At 42.4% G+C, this 18,336-nt stretch overlaps 1 protein-coding gene across 9 annotated transcripts in view; it reads right to left on the minus strand.

Annotated features, from left to right (window-relative positions):
- Positions 1–1,846: 1,846 nt before the first annotated feature.
- The window catches only part of WAPL (WAPL cohesin release factor), an 80,737-nt gene continuing 64,247 nt past the window's right edge, over positions 1,847–18,336 (minus strand). For all 9 annotated transcript variants that reach the window (XM_070057992.2, XM_070057990.2, XM_070057989.2 and 6 more), the window contains 7 exons: positions 17,343–17,518; positions 14,376–14,491; positions 13,867–14,031; positions 9,930–10,137; positions 6,911–6,999; positions 2,720–2,815; positions 1,847–2,425 (listed from right to left, as the gene is read on the minus strand). In XM_070057992.2, coding sequence (XP_069914093.1) covers positions 2,360–2,425; positions 2,720–2,815; positions 6,911–6,999; positions 9,930–10,137; positions 13,867–14,031; positions 14,376–14,491; positions 17,343–17,518 — 916 coding nt within the window. In that variant the 3' untranslated portion in view covers positions 1,847–2,359. The remainder of the gene's footprint in view (positions 2,426–2,719; positions 2,816–6,910; positions 7,000–9,929; positions 10,138–13,866; positions 14,032–14,375; positions 14,492–17,342; positions 17,519–18,336) is intronic.

Consider the following 18,336-nt stretch of genomic DNA (forward strand, 5'->3'; position numbering starts at 1 on the left):
TGAAGAGATTTATGTTAAAGACAACATGTGTATTGAAAGTAGCAATTTTATTCGAGTTAAAATTATTTACAAAAACCCAAAGACATACTTCATGAAACTGGTACAAACTATTTTTTCCTGCCGTTGGCTTTTGCTCCAAAGATCACAGCTGAGAAATACTGTATAAAATAAAAATAGGATTGGATTCAGAAAAGTACTCTACTGTTCTAATTTCCAATTGGCAGTATTTACAGAGATATTTACAGTGGAAAAAAAGGTTACTTTAAAACTTTAGTTAATCTGCAAGTCAGCCTCAAGTACCCTAAAATGCAGAGTCCTCTGAGGGTTAAAAACACACAAATGCACTGCAGCTGGTGAGGAGACAACTCCCCCCGCCCGCCCCCCAAACCTGCATCTCTATCAGTGCTTGACAATTAGTTATTATTTAAAAAACACAACAGAAACTGTTAAACACTGAGGTAAATCAATTCTCAAATGCTTACCAGTGTAACAGAGAAATGCAGTTCGCCCTGACTGTTCTCACCCAAATGTCCTAATACTCCTTACCGTCTGCCACAAGTCAGCTGGACCAAAAATCAGCTCCTTTTCCTAGATCCATCAATTAATAAATATGAACATATTTTAAAATACTTAAACAAAATCTACCTAGCTAATTGAACTCTACGGAGATCAGTCTGGATCTGCTTTTTAAACAGCTTGCTCAGCTCGCTCTCACACTCAGGGCAACAGTCTCCATCTTTCCAGGTTACACTGGTACACTGCGTTCTCAGAGAGTGATGGGGAGGGGGAGGGGGAGGGGGAGGAGCTGGGGTTGGGGTTGGGGTTGGGGTTGGGATTGGGGTCGGGAGAAGAAAACAATTTTGCCTGCAATCAGTTACTTCCTCATAGATTTCCCAACAATCTGCATTATCAAAAATAGGAAGACAATAGAAGGCAGCCACTGCATTAAAAAACATTACAGCTGGCACTGATACAAGAGCCCCGATTTGTCACTTTATACAAGGAAATAACAAAGTCTAAACAGGTAACCTTATTAGACTTCTAGCTATTTTCCTCAATACACACCAAACTCAATAGTTTTATGGCTTCAAGTTTTACAAATCCAATGAAGAAACGTGATGTAATTATCTGAAAGGTATTTAAAACTATTAATGAGACAGACCTCTGGAAAGCCTGTATTCAGGCCCAAATCAATTAAAAAGAAAAAAAGTTATTGTCAGTGGTCTAAACAATAATTAGTAAGAAAAACTTGCTAGATTATGAAATTAAATCTATAAAAGGTGGTTTCTGTGTTCCATACCGGTTTTCCAAACAATTGTTCTATGAAAAAGAAATCTAAATTTAAAAACAAAGCAAAATAAAAGGGTCTTCTCTAAACCAGCAATTTAAGGCTTTGCGCTTACACAATTGATCCTGTCACTCTGTAACAAGAACATACAGGTTATCTGGAAACATGAATTCCACATTGGTGTTTTAGCTTCCTTGTATTTATTGAACTGAACATTACAAAAGATATCTAGAGACCCTCCCTCAAAACGTAATAATGTTTCAAGAGCCTCCCTAGCGTAAGTGTAAACTACCCTGGGTTTGTCTATTTTGCTTAATCCTTTAACAGGGCACATCATTTTATATAATATTCCCTCAAACTGTTACTTGTTTTCTTGTTATCTATAACTATGACACATTATGGCATGATATTGAATATGGTCATGGTCTCAAAAGTGAAAAATAGTTCAACAACCCAAACCTAATCAATAATAAAAAAATATACTATTAATCCCTTGTGTCTTTGGATTCCATCTAATTTTAAATACAGACAGTAGTTCAGGGAACAACAACAAAAAAATTCACAAAATTATTAAAAGCTTTATTTACGATTGGAATCATTCAACAAAAAGCAAAAGCAAATGAGCCTGAAAAAGGAACTGAGCTGTTGTCTAGAATGTCCTCAGAACCTTCGACACCTCAGTCGCTAAGCTGCCTTTGCACCTGGCTGGCATGACGACAGTGGCTCAAAGTACACAGCAGTCGCACTAACAGCAGCACAAAATTTCCCCTGAACACTTGCCCCGAAGACAGCAAGAAAATAAGGGGAGGGCATAAACTCTGCCAAAGTTAAGGGTATTTAAATACTGCGTGGAATTGTTAACAGCCTGAACCTTTTCCCTCATTTTTGATAGCTGCAGATTGATGTAGTAACTGTCATTTAGCAGATGCAGAATGCATGACGAAGAAATCAGGTGGTCTTAAGAATCCAAACACGAACGGTACTGATGGCTGTTCTCGGTCTATCTTCAAGGACTTCTCTGTCTAAGGACAGCTCCAGCGTCACCGAGCACCTGAAGCAATGGTAAAGCAGCTAGCAATGTTCCAAATACTCGATCACTCTGGAGATAGACTTCTGGCCTGTTGTTCCAACAGCACACTGAAAGGGGAGGGAAGGAAGTCACAGTTAACATTTAATAACCATTTAAAAGCATTAAATCAGAGACGGATTAGCCTCAGCTTTACTAAACTGAGCATTACAAACCAGAGCACAGAGAGACAAGGCGCTGGCTTTGATAATGCAGGGCACTGTGTAACACAGAACACACAGTACTCATCCTGAAGAAACCAGTTACTCAGAGGACCTTCTGTTTCTGTTCATTGTGGCCACGGTATTCTATTCCTCTGTCTACCATCATACTTCAATTAGAAACCCTCCGGGAGAGCCACTTACCGTAAGGTTCATGAAGCTCAGGAATTTCTTGAGCATCTCTGTCATTATGGAGAAGTCTCCTTCTGGCAGATACTCCCGCACAGTGGTCACATTGATCTGAGGAGAGATCCAGAACACCGCTCAGCTGCCGGAAAACAGGAGACTGCACCTGTACAGCCGTGTGGGCTTAGCACACACCCTGCTGCACACTTTGACAAGCTTTGTGCAATGCCCTGGTAATCCTCTCCACAGGTACTTCACTGTACGTGGACCTGTCTGCGTCCATTTCCTATCTACCTCACTCTCAGGGAAAAATGTAAAGCTGGTAAAGGCGCCCAAGACAGATCAAGACAGATTTCTGTGTATACTTACTTTTTTTTTTTTTTTTTTTTTTTTTAAAGAAAGCCTGAAATACTGAGCAGCACTGCTCGGTTGGCAGTAGGAGCTGACTGAAGAATGAACTCAGAGCTGCTAATGAACTCATGATCCACAGGGGAATTCAACTGATTACGTAAAACAGGAACGAATGCAAAGATCTTTGTAAAGGTAATCTAACATCATCTGTGGCAAAGAAATTATTGGCCAAAGCCAAGATTAGAGATTAAGGCTTTTTCCTTCATTACCAGCAAGAAGCAGGCAAACCATAAACACACCAAACTTTTATAAAGAAAACATTACAAGATCTGCTTAAACCATTGTTTGTTTGTTTGTTTTTTCCCCTATTGCATTAAAAAATGCCTTACAGGAGCTGGCATTGTGGAAGAGCAGGTTAAGCTGCTGTCGCAACACCGGCATCCCACATGAGCACTGGTTCAAGTCCCAGCAGCTCCACTTCCGATGTAGCTCCCTACTAATGTGCCTGGGAAGTGGAAGTGCAGGCAGTGGAAGATGGCCCAAGTGCTTGGGCCCACGTGGGAGACTGGGAAGCAGCTGCTGGCCCGACTTTGGCCAGGCCCAGCTCTGGCTGTTGTGGTCATTCCAGTGCGAGGAAGATCTCTTCCTCCCTCCCTCCCTATAACTTTGCCTTTCAAATAAATAAAATAAGTCTTAAAAAAAAGCCTTAGGATCTCAGCAAGAGTAAAAGAAAACGCTCTAGGAACATTCACCTATGATAAAGAACACATAACAACATATGCTGTGCTAAGTTTTAAAACACAGGTAAGAGGTCAAACAAAAAACAAGCTTCTAATCTTTCATCAACAGGGTGTTTTTTGTTTTTTGTGTTTTTTTTTTTTTTTTTGACAGGCAGAGTTAGTGAGTGAGAGAGAAAGAGACAGACAGAGAAGGTCTTCCTTTTTCCGCTCGTTCACCCTCCAATGGCTGCTGCAGCTGGCGCGCTATGCTGATCCAAAGCCAGGAGCCAGGTGCTTCTCCTGGTCTCCCATGCGGGTGCAGGGCCCAAGTATCTGGACCATCCTCCACCGCACTCGCGGGCCACAGCAGAGAGCTGGACTGGAAGAAGAGCAACCGGGACAGAATCCGGTGCCCCGCCCGGGACTAGAACCCGGTGTAAACCTATTGAGCCACAGCGCCGGCCGTAAAAGACCATTTTTAAAGGAACTCTGCCACCAGCCCTCCCCGTTCCATTTTAAAAAATTCCCCCACAGGGTACTTATCAATTAGAAAGGACCAAAATACAGTTATGTACCACACAGTGACATTTCAGGCAATAACAGACCATATATACAACTGTGGTCCCATAAGATCGTAATGGAGCTGAAATGTCACTCTTCCCCAGTCACGGCATAGCTGCTACCATGCTATAGTGCAGCATGCATGTTTATGATGCTGGTGTAAGTGTACTTACTCAACTGCCAGCAGTACGCAGGTGTATATGTAGGTATAGCCCATATAATTATGTCCAGGGTGTAACACCCCCATCACACACGGCTTATATATATACTATACTATCTTTATAACTGCTGTTTAGTGGACTCCTAATAATAATTCAAAAAGTACCATGAACTATGCTGCATGCCAGGGCAGCACCCTCACGCCTCCCCAGGGTGCCACACCTCCTGATTGTGACTGACTGGCAGCATCCAAGTCAACTTGAGCGCATCCCAGGAAGGGGGAGGGGAGCAGGAGGGCAAGGGGGAGGGAGAGAGAGGGAGATGGAGTCAGCGAGCGCTCTGAATAGAACTGTGCTGTGCCTGCAGAGTGCAAGACTCCAGGGACGGGGCAAGGCAGGAGAGCAGAACAGCAAGGAGATGACCAACAGAGGCCCCAGAGTCAGGGTGGGCACAGAGGAGGAGCGTGGGCTCCTGCAGGCCGCCTCAGCACAGGCAGTGCTCACTGCTTTGCCGCCTCCCACTGGCACATGGGGCAAGCCTACTTCCTTCACGTTGTGGTGTGCCAGCTAGCTTTCTGAATTAACCGTGATGATCTCCAAGGCAACAGACGTAGCTGGGGCTCTATCAATTCACAACACTGCTCACAACTTAACCTCATCATCTCTTTAGGCTCGAGAGAGACAAACATGAACAGGAATTAACACAGAAAAGAGGGCTCAAGATAGAGCACACGTGGTACCAACATGATGTCGATATCCATTACTTCACAAAGAACATGACCAAATATGACTAACCTAGCATGTGTACAAAGCACCTAGAAATTACATTTCAACATTATGCCCACCACCTTCATTTGCTGCCTGCTCTTCCTTCCTTCCCTTCATATCTGATAGGTGTTTCTCATTTGTTCTTACAGTCACTGACCTGAAGCGGTCGTAGGGAAGGAGGAGAACTTTGTCTTCACCCTCAGGGCACTGGGGCCGAGAGAGTCACGTGGAATAGGCTGGTATACAATATATTTAAGTTGACTACAATAGAAATTCGGAAGGGATGGATGAGACTGATTTAGAAAAATACAAATGACTTCGACCACTGGAAAGGGAGGGAGCAACCCAGAGAACGTGAAGGTGAAAATGAGGAACTATGGGTGGCAGATGGAGCCTGGCAGGTGCAAAGGGCTGGCATGAGCACGTCCTCACATGAAGCCATTCACTGGCCTTCACACTTTCTTGTAATCCTACACGAGATGGATGCCTCTTGCTTCCCACTGAAGCCAGCCACCTAACTACAGAGTGGATCTCTGCGCACTCTTGCTCCCTGAGCGCTCTGCTCCGAGAGGACACTTCCTCTTAGAAACATCTGCCTTGCACTGCAATTTAAAGGTAACAAGCTGTTGTGCTGCTCCTGTTTTTCCCACAGCAGCAGGCTGCCCAGCAGCTACAAACTTTTATTTCTTTGCTGACTCAGCCAGACTACCCAGACCTCCTGTTTCTCCTGAGGCCCTGATGATCTAAACCCCTGACAGCTCCTCTTCCTAGACAGTGAGTGGTTCAGGCAAAAGTATGTGACCCAGTACCAGTCAACATGAGGGGGAATCTACTTGGGACAGACTGGGGATGAGTGCCAGTGGGAAAAGCCAAAACCATTGTTTTAAAAAGAAATACTGGGGCAGAGGGACCTACTTTGCCAGACATTCTTTACCTAATGAGACTCATGGCTACTGTCAGCACAGAACCACAAAAAGATTTGGCAAAGGACAAGAAAAGGGACAAAGGATTCAAGTCTACAGACAGGCAAGAGCTGAGTTCCCGAAGACCTCACGGAGGCACTCAACTACCCCAGATTAATCATATTGTTGAAAGCAGCTAAGTGCAACTTTTGTACTATCACTTCTTTTACTAAAACCAGAGATGTCTGAATGGATCGATTCACCAAACAAAACTAATTGTTAGAACTAATACACACTTACTTTGGGATAAAGACTTAAACAGTCCAATAAATATTTCAAATATTTTTCTTACATGACACCTTAAATTCATTTTAGTCTTTCTTCTTCATGAGACTGAAAGCACTCTGCTTTGCTTGTTTCCCACAACTCCTCAGTCTAAAAGGCACATCAATTACAATAAAGCCATAAAGAATATAATTCACTTTTAAAAACTGAAGATCAATTCATTTCACTCCAAACCTTGCTACATAAAAACTTATATAAGAATGGAAACACACCTACTGTATTAAAGAAAGAAAATTATTCAAGTAGCTTAAAATGTTGGAAATGTTAGACTTTTTTTTTTTTTTTTTTTTTTTTTTGTCATTTTTATTCCATGGGGAAGAAACAATCCTGAAAACGAGCCCAAAATGAGCACTGGGATGATGCTGTCATAGTGCTGCGAAGACACCTAAGACATCATTTACTTACTGGACTTTCCTGGCAGAGACACCCGAGAAGCAGGGCCGTGTAGGAGGCCACGATGCAATCCTCCATGTGTTTGCCAGCATGCTGAAGGGCTGAGAGCATTTAAATAAAGAATTTTAATAGGATAAGAAAAGAATACAAACCTTACAAAACCAACTATTCTATTATCTTTTCTTCAAAACTGCTATAACATAAACAATTGTGCTAGGACAATAGGATAGCCACAAATTAACCAAAATTATCTCAAAATGGATTAAGAGACTCAAAAGTAAATGCCGAGACCACAAACTTTTTAGTTAAAGCTTTTATGCTGCAAGGGACACCATTAACAAAATGAACAAATGGATCAAGTATCAGGAAGATTATCAAGGTTTTTGTGTTCTTTTTAAGATTTATTTATTTGAAAGTCAGAGTTGGGGGTGGGGAAGGGAGACAAAGAGAGAGAGAGAGAGAGAGATCTTCCATCTACTGGTTCACTCCCCAGGTGGCTGCAATGGCCAGGCAGAAGCCAGGAGCCAGAAATGTCACCCAGGTCTCCCATGTGGTGGTGGGAGGGGCCCAAACAATTGGGCCATCTTCTACCACTTTTCCTGGGCCACTAGCAGGCAGCTGGATCTGAAATACAGCAGCTGAGACAGGAACCCATATGGAATGCTGGCTTTACAGGCAACAGCTTTTCCTGCTGTGCCTCAATGCTGGCCCCAATATAAAGAATTCTTACAACTCAACAACAAAAAGAATCAACTCAATTAAAAACTGGGCAAAGGACTTGAACAGGTATTTCTTCCCAAGAAAATATGTAGGACAACAAGACATGAAGAGATGCTCCCCACTGATCAGGGAACTGCAAATCAAATCACAACGATGTACTTCTTCACACCCACCAACATGACTAAAAGCACATTTTTCAAACAAATAATTTATGGAGACATGGAGAAACTAGAACACTTATACAGTGCTAATGGGAATGTAAAATGGTACATCCACACTGGAAAAGAGTTTGGCATTTCCTTAAAATGTTAAACACAGTGTTAACATTTACCCAGCAATTCCTCACCTATAATCCAGGAGAAATAAAAACATATTTCTAGAATTATTCAATATAGCATTATTCAAAATAGCCAAAAAGTATAAACACAAATGTCTATAAATTGGACAGTTAAACAAAACATGGCCTAACAATAAAATGGATATTGGGTCATGTAAACAAGGAACACAGAACACTACACAGATGGACCTTACTACAAACAAGCTGCTGATTGGAAGAAGCCAGACACAACCAACCACATACTATACAATTCCTTTTAAATGAAATACCCAAAGACAGAAAGTGAATTAGTGATGGCCAGTTGCTACAGGAGGGGAAAATGGATGTCTGCTGATGGGAATATATCTGGAATCAGGTAATGGTGATGACTGCACAACCTTGTGAATATGCTAAAACTACTGAATTGGATATTCAGTTAAAAAAATGAATTTCACAATTTCAATTGTCTTTCAAACTCTTTCAAATAAATAAATCTTTTCTTAAAGCCATTATTTTATTTATTCTTTGAAAGACAAAGCAACAGAGAAGACAGAGAAATCTTTCATTCCCTGTTCCACTCTCAGATGTCCTCAATAGCCAGGGCAGGTTGAAGTGAGAAGCTGGGAATTCCACCTGGGTCTCCTACACGCAGATAGGGGCACTTGAGCCATCATCAACTGCCACCTCGCAGGATGCATCAGCAGGAAGCTGGGACTCAATCTCGGGCACTCCAAGGTGGAATGTGGGTGTCCCAGGCAGCCTCTTAACATGCTGTGCCACAAGACCAGCCCCAAAACCCATTTTTTTTCTTAAATGACTGCTAAACAACCAAAAATGTTCTGCTAAAGGAAACATCAGAATTTAGCAAATCTAAGAAGTTAGTACTCACTTTTCACAATTAATTGTAACGAGTTATTAACTGTAACAATTTCTTACAATACTAGAAACTAATACTGTAAATTTAATTAGAAATTAAATATAGGGAGGATCAGGCAGCACAGAAACCAATTAGACTCAGAATCAGACACTGCTGAGCTTGCTTCCTAGCCAGGTAAGTGGAACATTGCATTTAAATCTCACAACCTTAGGGACATGAGTTGCAAATGCCTGTTTTCCAGAATTTACATAAATGATAAAGCAGGTATATTATAATTCCTGACAACACCAGATACTTGGGGCTAGCATTATGGCACAGCAAATTAAGTTGCTGCCTGCAATTCCAGTATCCCATGAGTGCTGTTTTGAGTCCCTACTGCTCCACCTCTGATCCAGCTCCCTACTAATACACCTGGGAAAGCAGCTGAAGATAGTCCAAGTATTTGGGACCCCGCAAGCCCCCTGGGAGACTTGGATGGAGTTCCAGGTTCTTGGCTTTGTGCTGGCTCAGCCCTGACCACCGTGGCCATCTGGGGACTGAACCAGCAGATGACAGATCACTTGCTGTCTTTTTCTTTGTAACTGCCTTTCAAGTACAGGGTTAACGCCCCGGCTTGAAGCGCTGGCATCCCACATAGGCGCGGGTTCTAGTCCTGGCTGCTCCTCTTCCAATCCAGCTCTCTGCTATGGCCTGGGAAAGTAGTACAAGATGGCCAAAGTCCTTGGGCCCCTAAACCCACGTGGTTTCTGGCTTCAGATCGGCGCAGCTCTGGGCACTGCGGCCATCTAGGGAGTGGACCATCAGATGGAAGACCTCTCTCTCTCTGCCTCTCCTCTCTCTGTGTAACTCTGATTTTCAAATAAATAAATCTTTAAAAAAAAAGCAGATACCCAATAATGTTTGATTAATGACAATAATTACCTCTAGCACATTGCCTATATATGTGTACCTAGTACTGATTCTTTGAAAACTATTACTGTAACTTATGGTGCGAGATCTCAGTTTGAAGTGAGACTGGTAAAACAATTTCAAAACCTCAAAATCAGGAAAACCATATTGCTTAGTTGCTTCTCTCCACAAGTCAATAAAGGAAAGGAAGGCCCAGGAAGAAAACATACCTTTATTGAGGTCAAGTTCTTCATCCTCCTCCTCCTTCTTATGCTTCTCTTCTGTGCCATCAGTCTTCTCAGTTGATACCCACTGTATTTCTCCACTGGTCTCCTGCCACTCTCCACTCTTATCATGTTGAGTGGTGGGGGCATCTTTGATCAACTCATCTGTTTTACTCTCTGCCAACTGGGCTGCTCGCTCTCGCTCAAGGAATAGCTGATAAAAATTATTTTTGACAACCATTAAAAGGCATCACCAACCAACGTATATATTCAAACATGATGTTCTGATTGCCGGTAACATCACTAAGAAGGTTGTCTACCAAAAAGGATGAATATAATAAGCAAGAGCATTTGTACTACCTCCTACCAAAAGTCAAAACAAAAGTGTAAATGCTCCTGGTATTCAATTTTATCTAATAATGATGCAAATATTATTGACAAGAATTAAAAGTCTTCATAATTTCCTTTAACTTGGGTAATAATGACAATGAATCCAAGTAAAAAAATTAGAGTTTAAAAAACAGTGAAAAGAAACCTAGGCAAACTGGCTGGCTGGACTATGGACTGCACAGAAGGAACATGAGACATAGAATAAACTGAGCAGGATTACGTTAGGAGGAACACAATATTACTTTAATATCTTTAGATACAAGTTTTTCTTCATGTAATTTTTGTAACAAAAGAAAACCAAAAACAAATCAAAATGTTTAGCAATAGGGGCCAGCACTGTGGCTCAGCTGAGTTAAAGCCATGGCCTGCAGCACTGGCATCTCATTTGGGTGCCATTTCGAGTCCCAGCTGCTCTGCTTCCAATCCAAGTTCCCTGCTAGTGCACCTGGGAGAGCAGTGGAAGATGGCCCAAGCCCTTGCACCCACATGGGAGACCTGAAGGAAGGTTATGGCTCATGGTTTGGGCCTGGCTTCACTTTGGCCTTTGCGGCTATTTGGGGAGTGTACCAGCAGAACGAAGACCTCTCTCTCTCTAACTCTGCCTTTCAAGTAAGTTTTTTTTTTTTTTAAAAAGTGTATCAATAACTTCTGAATAGTAAGTCATCTTTGAAGAGAATGAGATAAACTCAGGTATTAACATAAAAACTCAAAGTATGCAAAAAAGCAGTATACACTAATACACTTTGGTAAACATTATTACATATCAATGTTGTTATATGCACAATACTATTAGACATAGTAACTTTATAGGAAATGACCTTATGCATTTTAAACTTTCTGAAAGTGAATTTTAAAACTATGCGCATGAATTATTTGACTTTTAAAATAAAGAAAATTTAACAAGTAGTTAAGAGAAGGACAGCAACTAGAAAGTTCACATCAGTAATGAAAACAACTGGATGAAGATCAGTATTATCAGTAGTGTAAAGGACCTAAATCTGAACGTGAATTTTCCTTCAGTATCTGAGTATTATAATTAACAGCCAATTCTTGATATTTTAAGGTGACACAATGTTGTAAAATGGCATTACAGAGCCCATTACTCAAAAGGAACTGTAATCTAAAAGCAAAAACTTCAGACTGGTTAAACAATGACAGACCCTAACAAGGGAAGAGAAAGCCATGACACTGCAGAACAAGCAGCTTCTCTAACATGCAATGTAGTCGGGGAACTGGCTGGATATACCACACACACCCAAGTCAGCCAGACACTGCAGGAAACTGAAACGATCTCTGAACCTGTGACGTGCGGATGGCTTCTGCAAATGATTGCTTACTGTATGAATAAAGCAGATCAATCATCTATTTCTTCAAGAACAAATGCTTTGAGACCATTCATGGTTGTGTTTTTATTAAAATTTAAGTTCCACCTGAACAAGAAAATTTTTAAAAGGCAGAGACCAGAATGTTTGAAAATTAAAAAATCCTAGAAGAACTATACAGGGAATATCTACTTAGCAATAAAAAGGAATTAACTACTGACATGCCCAATGACCTGGATACATCACAAAGGGCATATGCTTAGTGGAAAAAATTAACCTTAGAAGATTACAAACTGTGAGTCTACTTATATAACATTCTCAAAAGACAAAACTACAGAGATAGAAAACAGATTTGAGGTAGCTAGGAGACAGGAAGGGTGGCAGGCTAGGTAATGGGTAATATAAAAGAATCCTTCCGGCCGGCGCCGCTGCTCACTAGGATAATCCTTCGCCTGCAGCGCCGGCACCCGGGGTTCTAGTCCCGGTTGGGGCGCCGGATTCTGTCCCGGTTGCTCCTCTTCCAGTCCAGCTCTCTGTTGTGGCCCAGGAAGGCAGTGGAGGATGGCCCAAGTGCCTGGGCCCTGCACCCACACGGGAGAGCAGGAGGAGGCACCTGGCACCTGGCTTCAGATCGGCTCAGAGCGCCGGCCTTAGCGGCCATCTGGGGAATGAACCAATAGAAGGAAGAACTTTCTCTGTCTCTCTAACTCTGCCTGTCCAAAAAATAAATAAATAAAAAAGAATCCTTCCATGGTGATGGTTCTGTAGCTTAATGTAAGAGTGAGCTCATAAATCCATCCACATGATAAAATTGCACAGAAGACATATATTAAACACACACTTAAATGACTGCTGGTTAAAAGTAAAACTAAGGTATGAAATACAGTTAACAGTAATGTACCAGTGTCAATTTCTTGTTTTGATACTATACTAGTTTAAGGTAAGATAACATCATTAGTGAAGCTGAGCACAGTGTACACAGGAGTCCTTGCACTACTTTCACAACTTTCTGTGAGTCTATAATGATTTCAAAAAACAGTTTTGGAAGTAACAAATTAATGAGAAATGCTTTTAGAAGGAAAAGTGTCAATGAGGTCTATTAAGAAAAGCAACAAAAAAATTATACAATATTTTAAAGTCTGTATTGTAAATAACTTGACTATTTTCCACTGGTTTCACATTTAATTCACTGTTTTAGAAACTAAAGCGTGGGGCTGGCACTGTGGCTCAGTGGGTTAAAGCCCTGGCCTGGAGCGCCAGCATCCCATATGGGTGGCAGTTCGAGTCCTGGCTGCTCTTCTTCCTATCCAGCTCTCTGCTGTGGCCTGGGATAGCAGTGGAAGATGGCCCAAGTCCTTGGGCCCCTGCACCCACGTGGGAGACCTAGAAGAAGCTCCTGGCTTCAGATCAGCACAGCTCCGGTAGTTGCGGCCAATTAGGGAGTAAACCAGCAGATGGAAGACCTTTCTGTCTCTACCTCTCTCTGTAACTCTTTCAAATAAATAAAATAAATCTTTATTAAAAAAAGAAAAAAGAAAGAAACTAAAGAGTAAAATTTCAAAGCTATTTGAGTATTCTGAATCCCAGGGGAAAAGTCTAGAAATTACTTCTCATCTGTGTTGAACACTCAGTTACACAGAATAAACAAGAGGACAGGATAATGGAAAAATACAACCTCAAATGACTCAAAGAAGCAGTCTCACTACAGCCTTTCCCATGCTCAACCACTTTTCAGACTGGCTCAGGAGCAACTAACAAACGGTGTCCAGTTCTACTATGGTCCATGGACCTAACAGAGCCCTGGACACAGATCAGACCAGTAAATGTTGGAGAACTTGAACTGGATCAGACAGGGCTGGACTCAAGTTCTAATTTGTTATCAGTGATACTTTGATTCATAAAACACAGTTTGCTTTTTGCTAACAATGCTTAAGGAGTGATTACAACAGTTCAAAAAAGCCAGCAGGACAAAGTTAAGAGTCTCCTTATACTAAGCAAGTGTACCTCCTACTGATCTACAAATAAATTGCACAATTTTAATTGGTTCAGAATTCTAGTTTAAAATAAAGCCTCATTCTATAAAATCATTAATATTTAAGAATTGGTCAGTTCTAAAAAAACATTCTCTTGCTATCCTCACTAACAAAAACATGCTTCAGGAGTTCTAAACAATATAGAAAAAAAGGAGCAATGGATAAAGGACTAGGAAAAATGATCACCTTGTCACTCACCTGAACTAACGCCTGAACAGCATGCACTTGTCCAGCTATCCTCAAACTGTCGCCTCCTTCTCCACTGCAGAAGGAGGAATCAAAAGAACAGGCTGTTTCCATGTTGACCAGGCAGTGCCGATTCCGGGCACTGTACTCCACTAGATTGATCAGCAGACCTAGGCCCTAAAAAAATTTTAGAAGATGAATATGATCACAGATAAGAACTTAAAACAAATAAATACAACATGCATAACTTTAATTGGCAGCTAAAACCTAATCAGTACATTTCTACCTGCAATATGACTAAAAATCATTATGTAAGATACCAGTCTTCTCAAAGAATGATGCCCTTAGTTTTTTCAATCAGCACTTTCACTTGTCATACGGTTTTATAGTTACAAGTACGCTCATAAGGAAATCATCAAAATAAACCACAATATATTCATCAATTTGTTCTTAAAAATCTGACATTCTCATCATCTAATTATATTAAAATGCCCATTTCGGCAGAAGTCGTTTTAACTCACCAACACTCGAATATCAAATCTCTGCTCCTGAGGTAGGTACTTTGGGACCTGAAGCACACAGTTCATTGCTGTGCCTATGAGGCCATCCTGTTCTCCTGTTTTGGTGCTGCCCCACTCTGAAGTAACAAATGGAAATAGGAAAATTATCACTGGTTCTTCTTAATGACACTAACAATCAGCATCAATTAAATTAAATTATTCAACTTAGAATTATATGGCTATATAAATTAAAATACACTTTTGATATTGCTATGCAAAGCTACTAGGCTGGTTCTAAAATTATCAACCTCGGGGCCGGCGCCGCAGCTCACTAGGCTAATCCTCCGCCGAGCGGCGCCGGCACACCGGGTTCTAGTCCCAGTCGGGGCGCCGGATTCTGTCCCGGTTGCCCCTCTTCCAGGCCAGCCCTCTGCTGTGGCCAGGGAGTGCAGTGGAGGATGGCCCAGGTGCTTGGGCCCTGCACCCCATGGGAGACCAGGAAAAGCACCTGGCTCCTGCCATCGGATCAGCGCGGTGCGCCGGCCGCGGCGGCCATTGGAGGGTGAACCAACGGCAAAGGAAGACCTTTCTCTCTGTCTCTCTCTCTCACTGTCCACTCTGCCTGTCAAAAATAAAATAAAATAAAATAAAATAAAATAAAATAAAATAAAATAAAATAAAATAAAATAAAAAAAATTATCAACCTCTTCAAAGTAAATTAAGCCTACAGGATTAATTCAATTACTTGATGGCAATTAAAACATCAATGCATCAAGAAAAGGAGAATAATTTGTTTTTACTTGAATATATAAAGGCACTTCAAAATGTTGGTGGGGAAAATGGAATTGAGAGAAATTATTTTACACTAAAATAAGCTTTTCCTTTTCCTTTAATTCCATTCTTCTACTAACTTTTTTTTTTTTTTTTTGACAGGCAGAGTTAGACAGTGAGAGAGAGACAGAGACAGAGAGAAAGGTCTTCCTTTTTCCGTTGGTTCACCTCCCAAGTGGCTGCTACGGCCAGCGCGCTGTGCTGATCCGAAGCCAGCAGCCAGGTGCTTCCTCCTGGTCTCCCATGTGGGGGTGCAGGGCCCAAGGACCTGGGCCATCCTCCACTGCACTCCTGGGCCACAGCAGAGAGCTGGACTGGAAGAGGAGCAACCGGGACAGAATCCGGCGCCCCGACCAGGACTAGAACCAGGGTGCTGGCACCGCAGGCAGAGGATTAGCCTATTGAGCCATGGCGCCGGCCTCTACCAACTTTTAAAAACAGATTAATATATTTATTTGAAAGAGTTAGAGAGACAGAGAAGAAGAGACAAATTCTCCAACTACTGGTTCACAGCCAGATCTTGGCCAAGCTGAAACCAGGAGCCAGGAGTTTCATCAAAGTCTCCCAAGTGGGTGGCAGGGCCCAAGTACTTTGGCCATCCTCTGTCGCTTTCTCCAGGCCATTAGCAAGGAGCCAGATGGGGAGTGGAGCAGGTAGCACACAAACCAGCACTTGTATGGGATGCCAGTGTCACAGGCAGGGGCTTTACCGGCTATGCCATAACACCAGTCTCCATCAACATTTTTTTAAACAGAACATTTCACAATTACGACTCTGGAATTTTTTTTCAGTTTTTAAAATTTATGTGAGGGGTTGGCACTGTGGATGGTGGGTACAGCCAATTACTCTGGCACCATCATCCCAACTGGGCACGACAGGATTGAGTCTGGGCTGTACCACATCCAATTCAGCTCCCTGCTAATGGTCCTGGGAAAGCAGACGATGACCCAAATACTTGGTCCTCTGCACTCATGTGGGAGACCAGGAAGAAGCTCCTGGCTTCAGATCGGCTAAGCTCCAGCTGTTGGGGCCATTTTGGGGGGTGAACCAGCAGATGAAAGATCTGTCTCTCCCCCCTCTCTGTAACCCTGTTTTTCCAATAAATAAATTAATATTAAAAAACTTATTTGAAAGAGCGATAGCTAAGACAGTGAGAAAGAGCAAGAATGACAGAGAGGAAAAGAGAGAACTTCCACCGATTCACTTCCCTAATGCCTACAACACAAGAGCCAGGGGAGTCAGGCCAAAGCTGAGTCAGGAATTCCATCCAGATCTCCCACATAGGTGACAGGCACCTAACAACTTGAGCTATCACCTGCTGCCTCCAAGGGCACACCAGGAAGTGGACCAGCAACTCAAACCCAACACTCTGGCATCCCAAGCAACAGCTTAACTGCTGCACCAGGAGAGCACAACCACCCCTCCACCAACTTTTTAAAGTATTTTCATACTCTCTTTTTAAGAAAGTTGTTGTTGTTGTTGACAGGCAGAGTTGACAGTGAGAGAGAGAGAGACAGAGAGAAAGCTCTTCCTTTTGCCGTTGGTTCACCCTCCATTGGCCGCTGCGGCCAGTGTGCTGCGGCCGGCGTACCACGCTGATCCGATGGCAGGAGCCAGGTACTTCTCCTGGTCTCTCATGGGGTGCAGGGCCCAAGCACTTGGGCCATCCTCCACTGCACTCCCTGGCCACAGCAGAGAGCTGGCCTGGAAGAGGGGCAACCGGGACAGAATCCAGTGCCCCGACCGGGACTAGAACCCAATGTGCCGGCGCCGCAAGGCAGAGGATTACCCTAGTGAGCCACGGCGCCAGCGTCTTTTTTATTTACTTGAAAAACAGAATTACAGAGGGAGAGACAGAGAGACAGAGACAGAGACAGAGACAGAGAAATCTTCTATCTGCTGATTGACTACCCAAATGGTCTCAATGGCAAGGGCTGGGCCAGGCTGAAGCCAGGAGTCAGGAGTTTCTTCTAAGTCTCCCACGTGGTGCAGGGGCCCAAGGACTTGGGCCATCTTCTGCTGCTTTCCCAGACCATTAATAGGGAGCTGGATTGGAACTGGTGCACAGATTGCAGGTGGCAGCTTTATCCGCTATGCCCTAACACTAGACCCTCTTATACTCTTTCAAAGACAAAACATGAAAAAAGTATCACTCACCATTATCATTAGTCAGATTGAGCAACACCCCGATGATGGCCCTCATGCAGTCCTCCACTGCTTTGCCCACATGGTTCGTCACATTCTGGTGAGGCAGAGGCTTACTGTCAGCTATGCATATGCTGTTTTCAGCGCGGTTATACTGCTGAATCAGTTCTTCACAATGCTGTAATGCTCTTAAGAAACAACAAAATGTACACTAGTACAGTATGAATTACAAACTATATCAACAGACATCTATTAACTTGGATTAAACGCTACCCAATTATTTTCTCTTCTAGAAGTTACAATGTGCTAACTACTCAATCATCTACAAAGTATGTCTGATGCATCTGTAGGTTTTAAATTTCATTTTATTTTGCAAAAAATTATTTAAAAGACTTAAGAAAAGTTAAAATTAAAAACTCACAGCATAAGTTAACATCTACCATATCTGCCACTATAAACTTTCCCATGAGTTGTCCCTCATTTTACCCATCTCTCCAACACAAGAGACACAACCCTTCCCTAAAGTGAATAAACCTTTAACAGCTAACATGATACACTTTTAAGTCTCATTCAGATATTTTTTATTTAGAAAAGCAAGCTCCTAGCAGGTAGAGAATGTTACATATCTTAGTATTACATAATAAAAAATGGGTATTAAATATGCATTAGAGAGGTCAGCGCCATGGTGCAACAGGTTAATGCCCTGGCTTGAAATGCCGGCATCCCATATGGGTGCCAGTTCAGGTCCCGGCTGCTCCAGTTCTGATCTGCTATGGCCTGGGAAAGCAGTAGAAGATGGCCCAAGTCCTTGGGCCCCTGTACCCACGTGGGAGACCCAGAAGAAGCTCCTGGCTTCCGATCTGCGCAGCTCCAGCCATTGCAGCCAATTGGGGACTGAACCAGCAGATGGAAGATCTCTCTCTCTCTCTCTCTGTGTAACTCTTTCAAATAAATCAATCATTCCTTTAAAAATTTGCATTAGAATAAATCATTTTTAACGTGCATA

Source organism: Oryctolagus cuniculus, chromosome 15 (assembly GCF_051225735.1).
Source record: "Oryctolagus cuniculus isolate XC-2025 breed Fujian yellow rabbit chromosome 15, ASM5122573v1, whole genome shotgun sequence".
Classification (NCBI taxonomy): domain Eukaryota; kingdom Metazoa; phylum Chordata; class Mammalia; order Lagomorpha; family Leporidae; genus Oryctolagus; species Oryctolagus cuniculus.